Source organism: Perognathus longimembris, chromosome 26 (genome assembly GCF_023159225.1).
Source record: "Perognathus longimembris pacificus isolate PPM17 chromosome 26, ASM2315922v1, whole genome shotgun sequence".
NCBI lineage: Eukaryota > Metazoa > Chordata > Mammalia > Rodentia > Heteromyidae > Perognathus > Perognathus longimembris.
Window position 1 is genome coordinate 7,842,706 of NC_063186.1, and position 22,775 is coordinate 7,865,480.

A 22,775-nucleotide genomic window follows, 5' to 3' on the forward strand; every position below is an offset into this window, starting at 1 on the left:
GTGGTGCTGGGGAATCGAACCCAGAGCCTCATGCATGCTTGCCAAGCGCTCTCCCACTAAGCCACCTCCCCAGTCGTCCCCCCCCTCCCCCCACCCCAGGCCAGGGGCATTTCTGTGACAATCATGGAGACTCCCACCATCCATCCATCCATCCATCCATCCGGGTGTGACATCTTTATTGAGTTCCCGGGCCCCCCCGCGCTGGCGGCAGGCCTTGGGGGGGGTGTGTGTGTGTGTTACACGCACACGATCTCGATGTGAAACTCGGGCTCTCTAGCTGCCACGTCGTCCGGGACGGACCACGGGTCCTCCTTCCGGAAGAAGAGCCCCTCGTTGGCGGACTGCAACATGTACAGCGCGTGGCCCAGTCGGCAGAAGTACTGGCGGCAGAGCCACATGCGGACGCAGGCCTGGAGCTTCACGGCCGCCCCTTCCTCGACGGCGTACACCCTCAGCAGGGCTTGCCGCTGGCTGCTCGCCCGTCGGAACATGGCCGCTCTCCACCAGGATTGGATCATCCACGCTCTTAGAGCTGCCACCAGGAGCACCCGACGGACCAGTACCCCACGCCACCAGGCTTGGATCTTCCTAGCTGCCAGGATCTTACACAGGGTTGTTCTTGCGGGTGGCTGACCGAGAAAAAGCCAAGGGCAGCCAGGACATGGGTCAGCCCGCCTCAGATCCCAGAAGGCTGAGAGTTGAGGATCACAGTTGGAGGCCAACTGGGGACTTTGGCTGGCTGGGGTGGGGGGATGGGGGGGGGGAAGAGTCAATCATGGGGTTTGAACTCAGGCCCTGGGTGCTCTCTCTGAGCGTTTTCCACTCAAAGCTAGCGCTCTACCACTTTGAGCCACTTCCGGTGTTCCTGGTGGTTCATGGGAGGTGAGCGTCTCATGGATGTTTCCTGCCTGTGCTGGCTGGCTTTGAACCGCGATCCTCAGATCTCAGCCTCCTGAGGGGCCTAGGGGGACAGGCGGGAGCCACCAGCCCCCGGCTCGCCCACCTTCCGCTGTTTCTCAAGCTAGGTCAAGCTAGGTCTCGCTTCTGTACAGTGCTCATCTTAGCTTTCTACCCCCCCCCCCCCCCCCCCGCCACACACACACCTGGACCTCCCGAGATCCAGAAAAGCAGAATTCCAAGAGTCCAATGCTAAGCCAAGCCTGTTATCCTAACTACTCAGGAGGCTGAGATCGGAGGATCTCGGTTCAAAGCCAGCCTGGGCAGGAAAGGCCATAAGACTCCAAGGAACCACCAGAAATCTGGAAGTAGAGCTGTGGCTTGAAGACCGAGAGCTAGCTTTGAGCACCAAAGCTCAAGAGCGGCGGTCAGGCCTTGAGTTCAAGCCCCACGACTGACCAAAAGAAAAAAGAAGTGCAATGCAGAGCTCATTTTGGGGGCGGGGGGGAATCAAAGACGATTGCTCCATTGGCAAGGACTTGTGGTGATAGACACAAACGGTCTCAATGTCTCACCTACCTTTACTATCATGGTTTTCTTGGGTGCGTCCTTTGGCTTAGGCTTCTGCAAGCACAATGGGGTGAGGAGGGACAGGTCAGAAGGGAGGACAAACCCAGATGGGGCTCAGTGGCAAAGCCCGGGCCTAGCAAGGGCAATGTCCTGGGTCCCATCCCCAGTACCAAAACAAGAGAAGACAGGGGCCGGGCACATGGCCTAGGGGTAGAGCGCTCGCCTCCTATACATGAAGCCCTGGGTTCGATTCCTCAGTACCACATATATGGAAAAAGCCAGAAGTGGCGCTGTGGCTCAAGCGGTAGAGCGCTAGCCTTGAGCTGAAGAGCTCAGGGGCAGCGCCCAGGCCCTGAGTTCAAGCCCCACGACTGACAAAACATGTTTTAAAATGAAAAAGACGTGAAGAGTGATTTCTGGGTAAAGTTCCCCCTCCCCACCCCCCCCCCCCCGCTGCGTCGGAGTCTCCTCAGCTTCCGTGGACGTGGGACAGCTTGCCACCCCAGAGGAGGAGTTGAGAGTCTTACACAATAGATTTTGCCCATGGTGGGCTGGGCAGAGAGGCTCAGGGGTCATCGGCCTCGAGGTCCTGCTCCTTGACCTCGGTCAGCGATGGCCCCAGTGGTGACCAAGGCCATGGCTATGATGTCACAAGGCTGCTTATGAATTCCGGGACCAGGGGATGTGTTCTAAGCTCAAAGCTGAGAGATGAAGCTCACACCTGTCGTCCTAGCGACTCGGGAAGCTGAGCTCCTCTGAGGATCGTAGTTCAAAGCCAGCCTGAGCAGGAAAATCCCTAAGACGCTTAGCCTCCAGTGAACCAGGCGGAAATGGGCCTGTGGTAGCGTGTGCCTCGAGCCAAAGAAGAAGAAACACCAAGCCTTGAATCCAAGCCCTATTAGTGACACAAAGAAACAAGCAACACAGAATTACCCTGCTGAAGGAAGAAGGTCACCATGGCAGAAAACTAGAAAAAGTGAGGTCGCGCTTAGTGAAGATGGCATTCCTCCATCCTAATATTAAAGTTGCCCTCTTCCACCCAGTTTGGGGGTCTTTATTTAGTACATTGGCTTTCTACGCCTTACACTTGTTCACACACACACACACACACACAGAGCTGAATCTCACACTGAGCACATTTTTACATTAGATCAGGTCGTACCTAGGAAATTAGCCTCAGCCAGGGCCTGGGTGTTACCAGCTACAAAGCTGCAGGGGTCAGCGCCATGCTAGACTAACTCCTTTTTTGGTCAGTCGTGGGGCTTGAACTCAAGACCTGGGTGCTGTCCCTGAGCTTTTTTTTTTGCTCAAGGCTAGCACTCTACCGCTTTGAACCCCACAGTGCCATTTCTGGTCTTTCATTTGGGAGGTAAGAGTCTCATGGATTTTTTTTTTTTCTGCCTGGGCTGGCTTTGAACCACGATCCCCAGATCTCAGCCTCCTGAGTAGCCGGGCTGACAGGCGTGAGCCACCGGCACCCAGCTAGAAGAACTCTGGGTGTATCCTGTGCCCAGCGAAAGCATCCCGAGCCCACAGGGACAGAGGGGCTGAGGTCGTTGAGGGGACCAGGGTGTGCAGATCTGTGTCCAGCTGACTTCTGACCCCCTCCACCTGCCCCGTGGCAGGCACAGGCCCTGAGGATGGCAGAAGGACAGGTGCTAGGGGGTGGTGAAGGTGTGGGTGGTGGTTTCCTGCCTCTTCCTGCCACCTGCTGTGTGGCTGACTGACGGACAGCAGGTGCCATCTACCTGGGCGGGGCAACTTTGTCCCCACGGGGGGCGGGGGCTCCAGACCCCGAGGCTGGCAGATGTTCCCACGGCCCCGCCCCCTTCCGAGTCTAATTTCATTTCCAATGCGTATCTGGATCATTTATAGAGCAGAAAGAATGACTCCCTGGAGATCATCTCCCCGTGCTTCCCTTAACCCCTCAGAGCCCAGACCTGCCAGCGCCTGGTCAGCGTCTTCCACTCCTAGAGCTTGAAGAAGTCCCGGCGAAACGACCTTCCAGGCCTGGGACTGTGGCTCAGCGGTAGAGCGCTCGCCTAGCATGGGCGAAGCCCTGGGTTCGAGTCCTCAGCACCACATATATAGAAAAAGCTGGAAGTGGCGCTGTGGCTCGTGGTAGAGTGCTGGCCTTGAGTAAATGAAGTTCAGGGACAGTGCCCAGGCCTTGAGTTCAAGCCCCAGGCCTGACACAAAATTAAAAAAAAAAAAAAAAAAGGTTGTGACAGAGGGTGCTTTACTGTCTGCTTTGGGAAGAGAAGGAGGAGGAAGAGGAGGAGGAAGAGGAGGAGGAAGAGGGAAAGGAAACAGGAGGAGTCAAAGGAGGAAGCGGAGGAAGGGATGGTGGCAGCCTTTATCCTCACCAGCTCTCACAGAAGCCATCGAGAGACATTGGGGTTGGTGACGTCTTGCCAGCCAGCCGCCATCAGCTTGGGAAACCTCCATCCTCACCCAGGCTGGGAGGCCGGGAGGCCCCTGAACCCCTGCGGGAGGACGCAGCCTGCTCCCCGAGCCTCAGACCTGGGCCCTGGACTCAGGGAGCCAGCCAGAGGCCCATCAGCACCACTGAGGCAGGCCCAGCAGTGGAGGAAGGTTGGGGGGGGGCGGGGAGTCTGTGACAGGAAGTGGCCAGCAGAGGGGGAGGGGCCTCTGGCTGGGCTGTTTCCCCTTCCCCCTCCTCCTTCCCCTTCCCATGAGGCAGTGCGCCTGTTCTGTTGCTCAGCTGAGGTTCCCTGAGCCCCTCGCCCCCTGCCATGTACTGTGTTGACCCTCAGGGGCTGTGGGGGCCTTCCCAGCTGGTTCTGGGGTTCTGCTGAGAACATGAAGCCAGGGCTGGAGGAGGGCTCTACGTCTTTTTGTTGTCTGTCCATTCTAGGGCTTGAACTCGGGGCCTGGGCGCCATCCCTGAGCTGCCTTCAGCTGAAGGCTGGTGCTCTACCACTTTGAGCCACTTCCGGCTTTCTGGTGGTTCATTGGAGATCTGGAGTCTCAGGGACTTTCCTACCCGGGCTGGCTTTGAACCGTGATCCTCAGATCTCAGCCTCCTGAGTAGCGAGGATGACAGGCGGGAGCCACCGGCTGCCCAGCGTATTGATTCTTTCTTTATTGTTGATATTCTAAAGGTGATGTGCAGAAGGGAAGGCTGGAATGTTTGACACACACACACACACACACACACACACACAGTCCAGATCTTTCTGGGGAAAGAGCCAGGGTTCCCCTCCGCCCCCCCCCCCACACTGGGTTTCTTCTCACCAGGATTTCAATGTGGAACCCAGCCTCTAGTTGGAGATGGTTTCCTAGTGCTCCTGGAAAAGACTAACCGTCTGGAAGAGACGGTACCCACATGGGCCTGGCCCAAGCCCCACCGTGCTTGGCAGAGGTTGGCACCAAAGCAACATATGCCAAGCAGACTGCTGCTGGCCACACACACACACACAGTGTGGGGGATCCTAGGATGGGAGGATCGTAGCACCAAAGCCCAGACACAGAGGGCAGGCCCTGAGTTCAAGCTCTAGCACTGGCACACACACACACACACACACACACACACACAACTAGGGTAAAACCCCAGTCGATGGAAGTACTGTGGCAGGCATTTGTGAAAGCCAAGAATAAGACAGTGCTAGGGCTGGGCATGTGGCTCCGTGGTAGAGCGCTTGCCCGGCACGCATGAAGCCCTGGGTTCGATTCCCCAGCACCGCATCCACCGAAAAAGCCAGAAGTGGCGCTGTGGCTCAAGTGGGAGGGCGCTAGCCTTGAGCACCAAGAAGCTCAGGGACAGTGCCCAGGCCTTGAGTTCAAGCCCCAGGACTGGCCAAAAAAAGAAAAAAGAGAGACAAAGAAGAATGAGACAGTTCTGTCAGCTTGAAGATTGCCTACCTCTGTCATGCAGTGCGGAAGATGGGCCATTTGTGATCGCCATGGCCTAACTCTTCGGAGTTCATCACCCAGGTCTAACAATGGCAACCCCAACCCACGTTAGTCCAATGGACTAAAAGATCCCCACAGACCCCACCCACCCACCAACTTAACCCAGCAAGAAAGCACCAGCATTTTCCGTCCACTAGAGGGCGCGCGCGGTCAGCCGAGTTCACACAGCTTGCTTAGGAAAAGGCTTTGGGGAAACAGCTGTTTGGAAACCTTTCCTTTATGTAATTTTGTTACTAAAAGGAATGTGGTTCACTCATTAAAAAAAAAAACATTCCCACAGCTGAAGGCTTAACACGCTGGAAATATCATCCCTTCATCCTTGCAAAAGAATCCACGTATGAAAAAGACGTAAAGAGTTCCAGGGGCCGGTGGCTCCCGCCTGTCATCCTAGCTGCTCAGGAGGCTGAGATCGGAGGATTGCGGTTCAAAGCCAGCCCAGGCGGGAAAGTCCGTGAGACTCTAATCTCCATTGAACCACCAGAAAACCAGATGTGGAGCTGTGGCTCAAAGTGGTAGAACGTCAGTGCCCAGGCCCTGAGTTCAAGCCCCAGGACCGACAGAAGAAAGAAGAAAGGAAGAAGAAACAGTTGGAGAAAAATATTCTGAACGTATGCAAAGGTGTCTGAACTCATCCATGAAAGAATAAGGGAGCAATGTAAGTGACAGGTCGTTTATTCTGGCAAGGCAGGAGAGAAATAGACAATACTATATGCTAATAGAATGTAAATCAGCAAAAATTTCTTGGATAGTAATTTGGCAATATCCATCAAAGCTGAAAATGTACAGCCCCTTTGCTTTAGTAATTCTGTAGGTTTCTTTTTTTTCCCCCCTACGGAATTATTCGCAGCCTGGCATGGTTTTACATGCCTATAATCCTAGCTATTTGGGGAGGGGAGGAGGATATGGAGTTCAAAGCCAGCCTAGAAAACACAGTGAGACTCTGCCAAATATATAAAGAAGGAAGGCTGGGGGTAGTGGCTCACGCTTGTAACCCCAGACAAAAAAGCAGGAAGTGTGAAAGGGAAGATTGTAAATCTAGGCTGGCCTCGATTTGACTTTCTACAATACCAAAACAACCAAAAAATGCTGTGTCTACGGTGTGTATTTGTGTGTGTGTGTGTGTTTGTGTATGCATGCACACATGCACGCAGGTCCTAGGGGTTAAATCCAGGGCCGGGGAGCTGCCCCTTAGCTTTTGCACTCAAGGCTGGTGCTCTACCCTTTGAGCCACGACACCACTTCTGGTTTCCTGGTGGTTTCATTGGAGATTAGAGTCTCACAGACTTTCCTGCCCAGGCTGGCTTTGAACTGCGATCCTCAGACCTCAGCCTCCTGAGTAGCTGGGATGACAGGCATGAGCCATCAGCGCCCCGCTGGTCCAACTGTTTTCATAGTCTTCTGGGTGCGGGTGTATGGTGGGGGGGGGGCGAGGAGATGGGACAGGACTATTTATAGGGCTGCCAAAATATCTAGCGTCCGACAAAGTAAAATTCCGTGTCTGGTATCCAGTCACCAATTCCCAACCCTACCAAGAGATAGGAAGATGCCGACTGCAATGCGTGTGGGTGGGTGGAAAGCAGTCAATCAAAACTGACCCACATATCAAGATTCAGAAGACAAGGACATTGGAACCGTTACTGTAACTGAAATCCATATGGTCCAAAAGTTAAATATAGAGGCAGGGAAGCTATTTAGAAAGGACCCATGTTGAACTTCTGAGAGATGAAAATGACAAGGAGATTAAAAAACTGCAACTGGCAGGATTAACAAATTAAGATACATATATATGTATATATATATATATATATAGAGAGAGAGAGAGAGAGAGAGACAGACAGACAGACAGAGAATGCCAGGCGCCAGTGGCTCAGGCCTGTCATCCTAGCTACTCAGGAGGCTGAGATCTGAGGACGAATTGAGTTCAAAGCCAGCTTGGGCAGCTGAGTCCAGAAGACTCTTCTCTCCAATGAACCACCAAAAAGGCAGAAATGGAGCTGTGGCTCAAGGGGTAGAGTGCTAGCCTTGAGCATAAAAGCTCAGGGACAGCGCTCAGGCCCTGAGTTCAAGCCCCAGGACCGGCCAAACAAAACAACAACAACAACTATAGGGAACTATGGGGATTTAGTGGTCAGCAGCTGGGACTCGCTAAGGAGACACAGCGAAAGGACAGGAGGAGGACATGGGGGCCTGCTAAGGTGGGGCTTGTGGGCCGGTGGGCGGAGCTCTCGGATGGGGGGGGTGCCTAACAGTGGAGGGCGGGGCTGAAGACTAAGCTGGCCTACCTGATAAATGTGTGGACTCGAAAGACCAGGGCCATGGCCACGAAAATTGTGAGTAGAGCCATTGCAGGAGAGCCCCACCTACCAGAAGATGAGCAGTATTTAAAGGTGAGTGGTGGCGTGGAACTAGATGGAGCCTCTGAGGGCCGGTTGGCACACCTCTATCCTCCGAGCTCCTCAGCTGGCTGAGATCTGGAGGGTCCTAGTTCAAATCCCATCAGGGCAGGCAAGGGTGGAAAACTCTTGCCTCTGATGAACCACTAAAAAGCCAGAAGTGGCGCTGTGGCTCACGTGGTAGAGTGCTAGCCTTGAGCAAAAAGAAGCTCGGGGACAGTGGCCAGGCCCTGAGTTCAAGCCCCAGCACGGGCAATAAATAGATAGTTAGGTAAGTATTCATGTAGAGGCGCTTGCTTGGAAAAGAAAAGAAGAAGAAGGCCGCCCCTGCTGAGCGACTCCATGTTCTCTCCCTCCCGCTGCCCCTCAGTTGGAGAAGACAGCTGTCATCAAGATCCAGTCATGGTGGCGGGGGTACCGTGGTCCGCCGCACGCTGCTGCACGCGGCCCTCCGGGCCTGGGTGATCCAATGCTGGTGGAGGTCCCTGCAGGCCAAGACCATGGAGCAGAGGCGCCGCCTGGCTTTGAGGCTCTACTCGTGCCAGGAGTGGGCGGTGGTGAAGATGCAGGCGCAGGTGCGCATGTGGCGGGCCCGCCGCTGGTTCCTGCAGGCCCGCTGGGCCGCCTGCACCATCCAGTGTCACTGGCGATGGTATACCCGCCAGACCCGAGGCCTCATCCAGGGCCACTACGCAGTCAAGGCTAGCAGGCTGGAGCTGGACATTGAAATCCTGATGGCCTAGGGGGCGCTGGCACAGCCCAGGAGACTGGCTCTCTCTCTCTCCCAATAAAGCACTTACGGACCTCAGACCCGAGGGCAGGCCCTCGCTTTGCTATCTCCTACCAGAAAGTCTCCTACAGTGGAGTCACGAGACCCTGGACCCAGGGAGCCAACCTAAGTCCTGGCTCCTCATGTCATAATTAGTCAATCGCCCCACCCTTTTTTTCTTTGGCAGGGTGGTGTTGGTCCTGGGGCTTGATCACAAGGCCCGGACACTGTCCCTGAGCTTTTGTGCTCTAGGCTAACACTCTACCACTCAGGCTGGCCCTCTACCGCTCAGGCTAGCCCCTCTTCCACTCAGGCTAACACTCTACCGCTCAGGCTAGCCCTCTACCGCTCAGGCTAACACTCTACTGCTCAGGCTAACACTCTACCGCTCAGGCTAACACTCTACCGCTCAGGCTAACACTCTACCGCTCAGGCTAACACTCTACCACTCAGGCTGGCCCTCTACCGCTCAGGCTAACACTCTACCGCTCAGGCTGGCCCTCTACCGCTCAGGCTAACACTCTACCGCTCAGGCTGGCCCTCTACCGCTCAGGCTAACACTCTACCGCTCAGGCTAACACTCTACCGCTCAGGCTAACACTCTACCGCTCAGGCTAACACTCTACCGCTCAGGCTGGCCCTCTACCGCTCAGGCTAACACTCTACCGCTCAGGCTAACACTCTACCGCTCAGGCTAACACTCTACCGCTCAGGCTGGCCCTCTACCGCTCAGGCTGGCCCTCTACCGCTCAGGCTAACACTCTACCGCTCAGGCTAACACTCTACCGCTCAGGCTAACACTCTACCACTCAGGCTGGCCCTCTACCGCTCAGGCTAACACTCTACCGCTCAGGCTGGCCCTCTACCGCTCAGGCTAACACTCTACCGCTCAGGCTAACACTCTACCGCTCAGGCTGGCCCTCTTCTGCCCAGGCTAGCCCTCTGCTGCTCAGGCTAACACTCTACTGCTCAGGCTAACACTCTACCGCTCAGGCTAACACTCTACTGCTCAGGCTGGCCCTCTACCGCTCAGGGTGGCTCTCTACCGCTCAGGCTGGCCCTCTACTGCTTGAGTCACACAGCCTTACTTCCAGCTTTTTGATGGCTAATTGGAGATTAGAGTCTCATAGATTTTGCAAGTCCAGGCTGCCTCAGCTGAGCAACAGAACAGGTGCACTGCCTCATAGAAGAGGAGGGAGGAGAAGGAGGACAGGAGGAGGAGAGGAGGAGGAGGGAAGAGAAGGGGAGGAGGAGTAGAGGAGGAGGAGGAGAGGAGGAGGAGAGGAGGAGGAGGGAGGAGAGGAGGAGAGGAGGGGGAGGAGGAGAGGAGGAGGAGGAGGGGAGGAGGAGAGGATGAGGGGGAGGAGGAGGAGGGGAGGAGAAGGGCAGGGGAGGAGGAGGAGGAGAGGAGGAGGGAAGAAGGAGGGGAGGAGGGAGGGGAGAAGGGAGGGGAGGAGGGAGGGGAGGAGGAGGAGGGGAGGAGAAGGATGGGGAGGAGGAGGAGGAGGAGAGGAGGAGGGAGAGAGGAGGAGAGGAAGAGGAGGAGGAATATTGTAGGGTGTCTTTTCTCTTCCTTGGTGGGGGAAGAAAGTGATATATTTTGGGAAAGTACAGCGCTGGTGGGTCACACCTGTAAGAGGCTGAAATGTGAGGCTCACAGTTCTAAGCCAGCTAGGACAGAGAAGTCCACGAGACTCTGGGCTCCAATTAAACCAGCAAAAAGCTGGAAGTGGAGCTGTGGTTCAAGTGGTAGAGTGTCAGCCAGGACCTGAATTCAAGCCCCAGTAAACCAGCACCCCCCCCCAAAAAAATAAAAACAAACAGGGGCTGGGGATATGGCCTAGTGGCAAGAGTGGTTGCCATGTATACATGAGGCCCTGGGTTCGATTCCCCAGCACCACATATACAGAAAACGGCCAGAAGTGGCAGAGTGCTAGCCTTGAGTGGGAAGAAGCCAGGGACAGTGCTCAGGTCCTGAGTTCAAGGCCCAGGACTGGCCAAAAAAAAAAAATAAATAAAAACAAACACAATAGCTTGCAAACTCTCCTCACATTTCCTGAGACTGAGGGCTATTTACTTTTAAATGTCACCCTACCTCTTTTCCTAAGCTTAGAAGGACCTTCCAAGAGGGATATATATATATATATATATATATGGTTTTTTTTGTGGTGAGGATATATTTATGTGAAGTTCTAGAACTTCCGTTTTTACTTCAGATACATTTTCTTCAATTAGACTCAAGCAAAATTAAAACCTTCACTTAAAAATATAGACATATGGTATATTTCTATCTTTCTATCTGTAAAAAAATGCATAGAAATATGTCTAGCATTGCTGTACCAGAAATGTTAATGACGGTTATATTTGCATCATGAAACTTGAAGTAATACTTGGATTTTCTTTGTGCTTTTCTGATAAGCCTCAACTGTTTTATAGGGAGTGTATACTATTTTATTATTCAAAAAAAAAAAGAATAACTTTTCTTTAAAAACAAACAAACAGGGGCTGGGGATATAGCCTAGTGGCAAGAGTGCCTGCCTCGGATACACGAGGTCCTAGGTTCGATTCCCCAGCACCACATATACAGAAAACGGCCAGAAGCGGCGCTGTGGCTCAAGTGGCAGAGTGCTAGCCTTGAGCAAAAAGAAGCCAGGGACAGTGCTCAGGCCCTGAGTCCAAGGCCCAGGACTGGCCAAAAAAACAAACAAACAAACAAACAAACAAAGATCTGTGAACTGGTGCCTCATGCTTATAATCTTCACTAGTTAGGAGGTTGAGATCTGAGGATCACGGTTCAAAGCCAGCCGGGGCAGGAAAGTCCGTGAGACTCTTATCTCCCTTGAATCAGAAGTGGCGCTGTGGCTCAAGTGGTAGAGCGCTAGCCTTGAGCTGAAAGTGCCCAGGCCCTGAGTTCAAGCTTCAGGACTGACAATAAATAAAATAAAAATAGATTGTCAACTACACAAAAGGTTCTGCTACAAGTAGGTCCCAAATATTGTGTGGGATACACACCTACGTCTATATTAAAGGAAAGATATTCATGGGTTATGACTTTCATGGTTAACTAAGCATTCAAGGTTTTAATTTTCATTCCAACATGTTGGTTGAGGGAGGGAGAGACCATTTTTGTCATTTCCCTGTTTCCATTTCTTTTTGTCTGTTTCCATTTTTTAAAATTGTCAACCCAAATTTCCATAGCCTTCCCAGCCTGTGCATGCAAATGAACTCAACTCAAAAATAACAAATGTCACCAGGCACGGGGGGCTCCTGCCTGTCATCCTCGCTACTCAGGAGGCTGAGATCTGAGGATCACGGTTCAAAGCCAGCCCGGGCAGACAGGAAATTCCATCAGACTCTTATCTCCAATCAACCACCAGTAACCCCCCCAAAGTGGAGCTATGGCTCAACGTTTTCAAGTTCGAGCCTTGAGAAAAAGATCTCAGGGATAACGCGTAGGCCCAGAGTTCAAGCCCCACGACTGACCAAAGAAAAGAAATAAAAGGCCCAGCACAGAGCCCATACACATGAGCTTTGGTCTGGGAAATCAAAGCAAGAGGTTTTCTTCTTTGTTGCTGTGTTGTTGTTGTTTTTGCTTTTCTTTTTGTCTTATTTGTTTATCTCTTTGGGAGGAGGGTAAGGCAGGTGCAGGAATGGAGGAACCAAGGGTGAACAAATGTAGCAGTGGTCCTCATGAACTATTTTTTTGTTTTGTTTTGTTTTTTGGCCTGGCCATTTTCTGTTTATGTGGTGCTGGGGAATCGAACCCAGGGCTTCATGTATACGAGGCAAGCACTCTTGCCACTAGGCCATATCCCCAGCCCCTCACGAACTATTTTGTGGGAAATGAACTCTATAAACTTGTGGGTGAGGACGGGAGGGGAAAACTGGGCGAGAGTGAGGGAGGGAAGGGGTGACATTCTCCTCGCCCCCCCATTCCGCTCTTCACCTGCCTTCTGAAACCCCGTATGTCCCCTTTATAATCACAATAAAAAAATATAAGCAAAACACTTGGTTTAGAGGTTATGACGTTCTATGCTCAAGAACAAAGAGTGGTTTGGTTTCTTTCTTTTTTAAACAAAGACACTTTATTTACAGATAATACAAAATAAACCACAGGACCAAACTACTCTGCCTGGGAGAGAGAGAGAGAGAGAGAGAGAGAGAGAGAGAGGAGGGAATTGGCTGCGATCAGAACCATTCTCTCCATCCCAGAGTAACTGATATAAAAAAATTAAAAAGGCCCTAACGGGGGGCGGGGGGGCTGGGGGGGCCTGGGGGTGGGGGAGGGGCGGGGGCGGGGCCGGGCTTGGAAGCACCTGTGCACATTGAGAACCTCAACTCACCTTTGTTCCAGGGTGTGGGGGGGGGAAGGGGGGGACCCTGGCTGTTCCTCCCTCTGAGCCCTGGGCCTGGAAAGCAGGGGGGGACCCAGCTACAAAGGCAGTTGACGACCATGGTAGCTAGATGCGCCCTAATTTTGGACCCAGGCGTCTGACTCTCAAGGGTTGGGCAGGGGTGTGTGTGTGTGTGTGTGTGGAGGGGGGCGGGGTGGGGGGGTAAAGAGATGGGTGGGTAATGACGAGGGGAAAGGGGCATTATTGCAGAGTTCCAGCCCCCGCTTCCTCCCGGCTGTGGATGATATGATGGGGTCTGCACTGGGTTTTTTTGGGGGGGCGCAGCCGTGTCAGGGCGGGAGCCGGGGAGCGGGGGGGGGGGGGGGGTGTTCAAAGTGACGACGTGGTTGAATCCACCACCTCACGGCCGTTGCAAACAGTCGGGACGAACTGGGAGCCAGAGCCTGGGCAAAGGAAGGTAGAGATTTTGGGGTGTGTGTGTTTCTGGGGTCTTTTGTGGCCATCAGGCAGCAAGGGGCATAGAGATCTGAGCCCTCCAACCCCCCCCCCCCATTTCTCCCTCTGTGCCCAGGATCACCTGGGGGGGGGGGGAAGGCCACGGTACCTGAGGACGTGGGTGGGGTCGATGGCATGGGGTGCTGACCCGGGCCGTGGCTGGTGCTCCCCCGCGCGGGGGCGCTGCTAAAGCGGCTGGTGGGGGTCCGATGGCTCACCACGTTCTTCTGCGGCTGGAAGAGGATGATGTGCAGCTTGGGGGCGAACAGGCAGCCGAGTACCACCGAGCCACTGAGGCTGACGGACACGCACATGGTTGTGGTCTGTACCTGCGGTGGTGGGGGGGGGGGGGGGGGAGGAAGAGCGATGTGTATCCTGAACACCCCCCCCCCACAGCCTTCCCAGGCCATGGGGGAGGCAGCCAGCGAGATCGGAATCACCCTTCGTGGTGGTGGTTGTTTACGCAGGTCCTCCTGGGACTTGAACTCAGAGCCTGGGCATTGTCCCTGAACTTTTGTGCTGAACGCTAGCGCTCTACCACTTGAACCACAGCCCCACTTCCAAGCCTTTTGGTGGTTCATGGGCGATAAGAGTCACATGGGCGTTCCTGCCCTGGCTGGCTTCGAACGTCGATCCTCAGATCTCAGCGTCCTGAGTAGCTGGTATTACAGGTGTGAGCTACTGGCGCCCGGCTAGGACGCATCCTTTGGGTGGTGGTCTATATATGACAAAGTCCAAGCAGTTTCTAGAAAGGTTGAACACAGTTTATCAAGTACTTAGGCCCAGTGGACCATTTTCCTAGGATACCAGCTGTGAGGTGAACGCTCAGAGATAGGCCTGTGTGTGTGTGTGTGTGTGTGTGTGTGTGTGTGTGTTTCCATGTACACAGGTGTATGCGTTTGTGCTCGGGTGTGTGTAGGTATGCACAAGTGCCTACTGTGTTGGAGTCTGTCTCCAGTGAGTCCTTAGCCGCCCATGATTGACACGCAAATGCAAAGCATATGCAAATGCAGGCGGAGGCAGAGCAGATCCCTTCCCCGACCCTAGCAGGTGCCCCAAGCAGGTGCCCCAAGCAGGCGCAAGCCCGGCAGTCCCTGCCCCCCCCCAACCACTTTGCCAGGGTTTGTGCCACAACCTTTTTGCTCTTTTAACGATTCAGGCTGTTCTGTGTATTCCTGTTCTGCACTCTAGGCTGGATGGCCTTGGGCTATTTGGTTGTTTTTGCACAAGGCTGGTGCTCTACCACTTGAGCCACAGTTCCAGGGTTGGGAATGTGGCTTAGCGGTAGAGTGCTTGCCTAGCGTGCATGAAGCCCTGGGTTCGATTCCTCAGCACCACATACACAGAAAAAGCCAGAAGTGGTGCTGTGGCTCAAGTGGTAGAGCATTAGCCTTGCACTGAAGAGCTTAGGGACAGCACCTAGGCCCAGAGTTCAAGCCCCACAACCAAAAAAGGGAAAAAAAATTTGAGCCACAATTCCACTTCTGGATTTTTTTTTTTTGTCAGTTGTGGGGCTTGAACTTAGGGCTTGGGTATTATTGTCTCTGAGCTTTTATGCTCAAGGCTAGTAGTGATCTACCACTTGGAGCCACAGCTCCACTTCTGGTTTGGGGGTGGTTCATTGGCGATAGGAATCTCACAGACTTTCCTGCCCAGGCTGGCTTCCAACCACGATCTTCAGATCTCAGCCTGCTGAGTAGCTAAGGATTATGGGTGTGAGCCACTGGCACCTGGCTTTCTTCTGGTTCCTTGGAAATAAGTGTGGCATACAGACTTTCCTGCACAGGCTGCCATTGGACTTTGATCCTCAGATCTCAGCCTCCTGAGTAACAAGGATGATGAGCCCGGCTCTTCCTCGTCTCTTGACCCCCCTCCCCATCCCAATCCTTCAGTGACACAAGGCAGAATCCCTGTCCACCAGGACTCATTTCTGTTTGTTTGTTTGTTTGTTTGCCAGTCCTGGGGCTTGGACTCAGGGCCTGAGCACTGTCCCTGGCTTCTTTTTGCTCAAGGCTAGCACTCTGCCACTTGAGCCACAGCGCCACTTCTGGCCATTTTCTGTATATGTGGTGCTGGGGAATTGAACTCAGGGCCTCATGTATATGAGGCAAGCACTCTTGCCACTAGGCCATATCTCCAGCCCAGGACGCTTCCTACCATCTTCTCTCTAACTTTACTTTCCCATCTTTAGGGTCTTTTTTTACCCAGGCCTTATCCTAGTGGGAGACAGGGGGTAGTGGGGGGCTCACCCGGTAGTCGCTGGACGTGACGTAGAAGATGGGCAGGAATGCCAACCAGATGATGCAGGTGGTGTACATGGTGAAGCCGATGAACTTGGCCTCGTTGAAGTTCTCGGGGCACTTGCGCGTCTTGAAGGCGTACAGGGTGCAGAGGGCGATGAGCAGCACGTTGTAGGCCAGCGAGCCCAGCATGCTGGCATCACGATGGTTGCATTTGAGGGTGACCACCTCCCGCCGCTCGGGGGCCGTCTCCTTGCCCGTACCGGGCGCCTCCACGATCAACCAGGCCGTCACGATGAGCAGCTGCCCCGAGATCAACCCAAGGCAGATGGCCACCTGGGATGCCGGGCTGATGAATCTCGGTCTCTGGGTCCCCTCCCGGGCTCCCCCAAATATACGAGCGATGCGATTGGTCTTGGTGAGCAGGGCCGAGTAGCAGACGGAGAAGGCGGTGCCCAGGCCGAGACGGCGTAAGGTGCACACGGCCGTGGAGGGCTTGGCGATGAAGACGAACGTCATGCAGTAGCAGAGGAAGACGCCACCCAGGAGGATGTAACACAGTTCCCGGCCCGACGCCTTCACCACGGGGGTGGCGTTGTGTCTCACGAACACGCCCAGCACGAACAGAGTCGCCAGGGCCCCCATGCAGGCGATGGTGACGGGTCCTACAGCCCAGACGTCCCCCCAGTGGATGTATTCCTGGGGGAGCTCAAAGCACCCCGTTAGAGTGGCATTGGGCCAGTAGCCCAGGCCGCAGTCGGCACAGGTGAACTCATCCAGGCGGTACTCGTACGCTTGGCAGGGGATACAGAGCCAACAGCACACCTCGCCTGGCTGAACGCTTTTCACCTCGTTGGGGAGGCAGGGCTCGCTGCAACGGGAGGCGGGCAGGGGCCCGGAGGAGGCGGAGGCCCAGGGGATGAGCCCCGTGTCAAGCGTCAGGCCTTCTGCCCAATAACCCACCTTCTGGTAACGGTAGCGCCCACCGCCGGCCCGCAGGTAGGTGAAGATGTTGTAGCGGCCAATGCCATCCCCGAAGCGGTCAAAGCGGACCTCGCTGTGGGTGTCAGCCGGGCGGAAGGGGGCTGAAGGGAGAGGGGAAGGAAGGAAAGGGGTGGATGGGTGGGGTTGGCACCATGTGGTCTTAATTCTCCCTGTGGATCCCCCCTCCAGCCCCCCCCCCCATCTAGAACTAAGGCCATCGCTAGCTGCTCACGCCACATTTAGACTCTAGTGATTTGTGTGTGCGTGTGTGTGTGTGTGTGCACACGCGCGTGCTGGTTTGGAGGCTTGACTTCAGGGTCTAGGCACTCTTGTCCTTGAGCTTTTTTTTTTTTGTTTTTTGGTTTTGCTCAAGGCTGGTGGTACTCTATCACTCGATCCCCAACTCCCCTTCGGGCGTTTGGATGGTTGATTTGGAGCCATGAGTCTCACAGACTTTCCTGCCTGGGTTGGCTTTGAACCACCATCCTCAGAGCTCAGCCTCCTGAGTAGCTAGGATGACAGGGGTGAGCCACCCAGCGCCCCTGGAAACGCCAGCTGTTTTCCTGTGAAAGCGGTCACCACAAACGATCAAACCCGAACCCAACATCAAACCTGAGCTTTCGCCAGACTCAAAGCCTGTGTGTCAAACCAGCCGAAAAGCCCAGAGTTTTCTGGACCTTATGCCTGTACCAAAACCTCAGTCTCAGCAGGTTTGCCACATCCCCCACACGCCAGACCAACCCTCACCCCTACTCTGATTCTGGGGTAGCTCCAAGTGTAGATCAGCAGTTGCTGAACCCAATATGCTTTAAAGAAAGCAAACAGCCTTTAAAGAAAACTCCTATCATCTCAGCTACTCAGCCAGATTACAGTTGGAAGTCAGCCCAAGGCAAAAGAAAAATGAGAGACCCCCCCCATTTCATTCAATAAGCCAAGTATAGTAGAGCACGTTTGATGACACGTGATCCCAACCACCCAGGAGGACTGTGGTCTGAGGTTGGTGCCTCTCGGGCAAAAATATAAAAAAAAACAAACAAAATGCAAGCGCCTACTTGAAAAATAATGACAACAAAACAGGGCCGGGGGCTTGATTTAGATGGCAGAGCACCTGAGTTCACATCTACTTCTGCACTACATACATAAAATACTCATTATATATATATGTGTGTGTGTGTGTATCTATCTCTATAGCTAATGTGTCTATATACAGAAATATATGTGTATATATAAATATATAACTATATATGTATAAATAGATGGATCTATATATCAACATAGAGATAGATTGATCTATATTTATATCCCTCTATATATGTAGAGCTATATTTATATAGAGGTAGAGTTAGCGATAGATATATGTGAATATATCATAGATATGTTTTTATATATGAGATATATACAAGTATATATAGATATATACTAATATAGAGAGGTAGAGCTAGAGATATATACGACTTTTGTTGCTATGACTAATGATACAGTATCATAATATATAATATACAGCAGATATATAACATATAATATATAATAACACTCTCCCTGTTGCTCCCACCACAGCTTCTCACGGAAGCCCAGTGACGATTCTGAAACGTTCCTTCTCCTTAAATCAGGCACTTCAATGTAAGATTTGAGGATACTTTGGGGAGAAAAATCAAAATTAGGAAAAGAAGTTTTCCCCCTGAATAGAACACCATCCTGATGTTCTCATGCTCAAACCCACTGAGAAGGCTACATGGGGAGGCTCCATTGGTTTATACCCCTGACACCATAAAGAGCTAGGGGGAGAGAGAGAGAGAGAGAGAGAGAGAGAGAGAGAGAGAGAGAGAGACTCCCAAGAAGGAACTGGAGACCTTCAAGTGTCAGCGGAGGCTCTAAGTAGGACTTTTTTTTTTTGGCCAGTCGTGGGCCTTGAACTCAGGGCCTGAGCACTGTCCCTGGCTTCTTTTTGCTCAAGGCTAGCACTCTGCCACTTGAGCCACAGCGCCACTTCTTGCCATTTTCTGTATATGTGGTGCTGGGGAATCGAACCCAGGGCCTCATGTATATGAAGCAGGCACTCTTGCCACTAGGCCATATCCCCAGCCCTCTAAGTAGGACCTTAAAGGTGGGAGTTGGTGGCTCACACCTGTCATCCTAGCTACTCGGGAGGCTGGGATCTGAAGATTTTGGTTTGAAGCCAGTTGGGGCAGGAAAGTTCATGAGACTCTTATTCCCAATGAGGCCCTGAGTGTAAACCCCAGTACTGACACAATACACAACACACACACACACACATATACACTCACACACAGAGAAAGCAGAACCTCAGCACCTTTGGTGTGTGTGTGTGTGTGTTGTATGTGTGTGTGTGTGTGTCCTTGCTCTAACATCCCTGGCTGAGTCTTTTTCTTTTCCAGCCAGTCCTGGGGCTTGAACTCAAGGCCTGAGCACCGTCCCTGAGCTTCATTTTGCTCTACCCCTTGAGCCACACAGCGCCCACTTGTGGCTTGTCCCGTGGAGGTGGTGCTGGGGAATCGAACCCAGGGCTTCATGCATGCTAGGCGAGCGCTCTACCACGGAGCCACCTTCCCAGCCCATCTTTTCCTTGGATTATATCCTATTTTCTCAGCCAAGTCATGGCACCCAAAGGCCCACCCGCGTGAGACTAGCCGGCCGACAGCAACACCCGGGGGCCTAGCGCCATTACCATCGAACTTGACATTGAGCACGAAGTCCTTGTAGAGGCGGCGCCCGTTGACGGGGCGCATGGCCTCGCAGAGGCCGGTGGCGTTGGGGCACAGAGCCCGGTGCATGTTGTGTAGCGCGTGGGCCATGGCGTACACGGCGTTGACCACGAACATGATCTTGGACTCTTGCTCAAAGGGCACGGCCCGCAGGGAATGGGTGGCACAGTCTGGTTGCCGGAAACTACAGCGGAACCTCTGCTCCCAGAACTCCCGGAACCAGGGGTTCCGAGTGTTGTTCCAGGGGTCCAGGCTTCGGAAGTAGGAGGCGAAGTCCCCGATGGGGTAGGAGGCCAGCTCGATGGTGATGGCGCCTTCGGCGGCCCCCTCGCTGCCGGCCACCACGCTCTCCAAGGCCCCCCAGCCGTCGCTGGCCACCCAGATGAAGCTGGCGTTGAGGCGCTGGGCGGCGGCCAGGAGCTCCCGGGCGTCCTCGGAGCGGGTGAACAGGACGGCCACGCGGGCGCTGGGCTTCTGCAGCAGGGCCCGGACGACGCCCTCAAAGGCGGCTCTGTTCATGGCCCGCCCCACTTTCTCCGAGGTGGCCACGCAGATGTTGCGGGCCCGGGCTTCCAGTTCGAAGGCCTCGATGCCCGTCTCCCCGTAATCCCCCTCGGAAGCCACGGTGGACACGTAGGTCCAGTTGAAGAAGCGCAGGATCTCCGCCATGGCTTTGGCCTGGAAGAAATCTGGGGGGACCGTGCGGGCGAAGTAGTCGTAGCGGGACTTGTCGCTCAGCTTGGCGCTGGTGGAGGCGTAGCTGATCTGCGGGATCTGAAACAGCCGCAGGAGGTTGGCCACCTGGGGTCAGAGAGGGCGAGGATCAGAGACCACGGATGGAGACGGCACCCCACACTCATCTGTGGAACCCCTCCCCCCCGTCCCCCCGACCAGGACAGCTCTGAGGGTTCCTTCTTTCAGGAGTCTGGGAAGGGAGCTCAGTGGTACAGTGCTCGCCTCGTATACACGAAGCCCCGGGTTCGAGTCCTCGGTACCACATCGACAGATAAAACCGGAAGGGGCGCTGTGGCTCAAGGGGCAGAGTGCTAGCCTTGAGCACAAAGAAGCCAGGGACAGTGCTCAGGTCCCGAGTTCAAGTCCCAGGACTGACACACACACACACACACACGTGTCTGAACTTGCTTCTACCCACCAGCAGAAGGGAGTTTCTGTTCCTCAGGGAGGGAGGAGAGACAGACAGACAGACAGAGAGACCTGGGATGACCCAGGCGCTCAAGCCCTCTCTTCTTGTTTAGGGGCAGGTAAGTCTCCCTCAGTGCTCAGTGGGATGGGATGATAAGCCAAGGAAGAAAAGCCGACATTCAAGTTACCCATGGCCCTGAGAACACAAGGCTGAGTTTTCTGCTGGATGTTTGAACCTGAAATAAACACAGCTCCATGCTCTTTGCCTGCCTGCCTGCCCGCCTGCCGTCCTGTGTCCTGCTCTCAGGTCCCTGGGCTGCACGTGTAGAGTCTAGGCGAGTTGGGTTTGGTAAATGGTGGGCTAGGTCAAAGCAGGCGATGGCTCAAGTCCCACAGACACAAGATCACCTTCCTCTGCTTCCTACCCTTGTACCCCCCAAATCTCCCTGAGACTTCGTTTCTCATCTTCGTCTTACAAGCAGACTGGAAAATGATAACACATGGGAGCAATCATAGTGGCTAGCTCATTTATGAAAAGCCTTTATGGGAAAGAGAAAGGGACAGGAAGGAAGAGAAATCGTTAACGGGCGGGCATAGTCGAAGAAGAAAGGGCTGAGCCTCGCCTTGATCCAGACAAGGAACCTGGCCTGCTGTTGAGGGATGGGTTCTAAGACAGGAAGGAGGTAATTGGTTTCCTGAACGGAACTGTGAATGTGGGGGGGGTGGTGCTGGAAAGCACCCCAGTCCAGGAGCTTGAACTCGGGGCGCCTGTGCGCTGCTCATGGCTAGCACTCTACCCCCTTGAGCCCCAGCTCTGCTTCTGGCTTTTGGGGTGCTTCCTTGGAGCCAAAAAGCCTCATGGGATTTCCTTCCCGGGCTGGCTTTGAACAGGCCAACCCTCAGATCTCAGTTTCCTGAGGAGCCGGGGTGACAGGCGTGAGCCCCTGGTACCCGGCTCACAAGGGAACTTTCTTTTTCTTCTATTCTTAAACTCCGGATCCCCCTCTCTTCCCGTGCAGAGCCGGGAGGGACTCCCCTAGCTCAGCGAGGATTCGGGGTCCCCTCCAGCCTCCTCCCTGTCCACCATACCTGGATGGAGACGTCGCTGTAGGAGCCCCCGATGACTCCCGTGATGGCCGTGGGGGCGTCCCCGTGGGTGGCGTAGGAGCCGTCGGGGCAGACGTGGCGGGAGCCCTCGGCCCCGCGACTGAGGGAGGCCCGCACGAAGTCCAGCGCCTGCTCCAGCGCGTGCGTGTCTTTGGAGCAGCTGTCGAGGATGTGCGCCCCCAGACGTACCCCGGGGAGCAGGTGGGGGTCCCGGTTGATGCGATCCAGCGCGAACAGCATGGCTTCCAGACGCTGGATGCCCCGGTGCTCGTTGACAGGGCCACACTCCTCGGCGGGGCCGCCCTTCTGGTGCACCGGGAACAGCCCCCCCAGGACCAGGTCCCCTTCCAGGGTCAGCACCTTCTTGCCCGGGGCCTCAGCCACGGTACCCCAGAGCAGCAGCAGTGCCAGGAGCCCCAGCAGGGACCCCATGGCCCCCCCACCAAAGGAGATCAGGGTCTCCGGGGGGGTGGGGGGGGACGGGGTGGGGGGGAGCAGAAGCAACAAAGGCCAAGAGAGGAGGAAATGGGGGCCAGGCAAAGGACAGACAGGAAGAGAGGGAGGAGGAAAAGACTCGGCTCCTGCAGAAAGAGGGAGAGAGAGAGAGAGAGAGAGAGAGAGAGAGAGACAGGCAGGTAGGCAGGTAGAGAAGTGGCACCTGAGAGAGTGGCTGTCACCCCCCCCCCCCGGTTTGTTTGTTTCCCTTCCCTTTGCGACCCTGCCCCTCCCCCCACCCCCACCCCCCCTTCTTCCTCGGGGGCTCAGGAGCTGGATTGAGAACTTCCCCGGGAAGAAAAGTGGGAAGGACCAGGAGGGAAATCACAAAGGATGTCAAGCCCTGTGGATAGCCACGTGTGCTTGAGATTCTTCCACAAACTTCCAGGAAGCCTAAGGTCAGACATCCGAGTTACACACTTCAGGATACACACACACACACACACCCAGGTTCCCAGGGGGTGGGGTGGGGGCGGGGCTCTGAGGTTTGATGGACGACCCATTAGGGGAGAGGAAGGAAGTTTCTGAGGGCTTGTCCGTCTAACGCTAGGAAGATGGGAGCCCAGGTGAACGCTGGTCCTGCAAAGAACCGGAGTTTCCTGACTGAGAAAGGAATGGAGATTCTAAGAGCTCGAAAGGCTCCAGAAAAGGGGGCCCCTAAGGGCTGG

The 22,775-nt window shown here is 54.5% G+C and overlaps 4 protein-coding genes across 5 annotated transcripts in view; 1 reads left to right on the forward strand and 3 right to left on the reverse strand.

Moving 5' to 3' along the window:
- Positions 1-236: 236 nt before the first annotated feature.
- On the reverse strand, positions 237-2,012 carry Iqcf3 (IQ motif containing F3). Its single transcript, XM_048334472.1, has 3 exons — positions 1,995-2,012; positions 1,477-1,521; positions 237-629 (listed from the first exon to the last, which is right to left on the reverse strand). The coding sequence occupies exons 1-3, from the start codon at positions 2,010-2,012 to the stop codon at positions 237-239; spliced, it is 456 nt and encodes a 151-aa protein (XP_048190429.1).
- A 3,750-nt stretch (positions 2,013-5,762) lies between these two features.
- The window catches only part of Tex264 (testis expressed 264, ER-phagy receptor), a 43,438-nt gene continuing 26,425 nt past the window's right edge, over positions 5,763-22,775 (reverse strand). For both annotated transcript variants that reach the window (XM_048334504.1, XM_048334505.1), the window contains exons 7-8: positions 21,538-21,541; positions 5,763-5,775 (exon numbers count right to left, since the gene is read on the reverse strand). The gene's annotated coding sequence lies outside the window, so the exon portion shown is untranslated. The remainder of the gene's footprint in view (positions 5,776-21,537; positions 21,542-22,775) is intronic.
- Iqcf6 (IQ motif containing F6) lies at positions 7,719-8,539 on the forward strand. The gene is given in 3 exon segments (XM_048334473.1): positions 7,719-7,790; positions 8,167-8,208; positions 8,210-8,539. Coding segments are annotated over 3 exon segments (444 nt in total).
- On the reverse strand, positions 13,290-22,044 carry Grm2 (glutamate metabotropic receptor 2). Its single transcript, XM_048334503.1, has 5 exons — positions 21,595-22,044; positions 19,326-20,163; positions 15,665-16,740; positions 13,564-13,744; positions 13,290-13,363 (listed from the first exon to the last, which is right to left on the reverse strand). Exons 1-5 carry the CDS (start codon positions 22,042-22,044, stop codon positions 13,290-13,292), a joined length of 2,619 nt encoding a protein of 872 aa, XP_048190460.1.

What these genes read in the sequence shown, in the direction of transcription:
- Iqcf3 (XM_048334472.1), bottom strand. An exon ending in AGAAAACCATGATAGTAAAG is followed by an intron (nt 630 to 1,476) that starts GTAGGTGAGACA and finishes TTTCTCGGTCAG; the next exon opens with CCACCCGCAAGAACAACCCT.
- Grm2 (XM_048334503.1), bottom strand. Translation starts at nt 22,044, where the DNA reads ATGGGGTCCCTGCTGGGGCTCCTGGCACTGCTGCTGCTCTGGGGTACC. An exon ending in ACAGCGACGTCTCCATCCAG is followed by an intron (nt 20,164 to 21,594) that starts GTATGGTGGACA and finishes CTCTGACCCCAG; the next exon opens with GTGGCCAACCTCCTGCGGCT. An exon ending in GCTCAATGTCAAGTTCGATG is followed by an intron (nt 16,741 to 19,325) that starts GTAATGGCGCTA and finishes CTCTCCCTTCAG; the next exon opens with CCCCCTTCCGCCCGGCTGAC.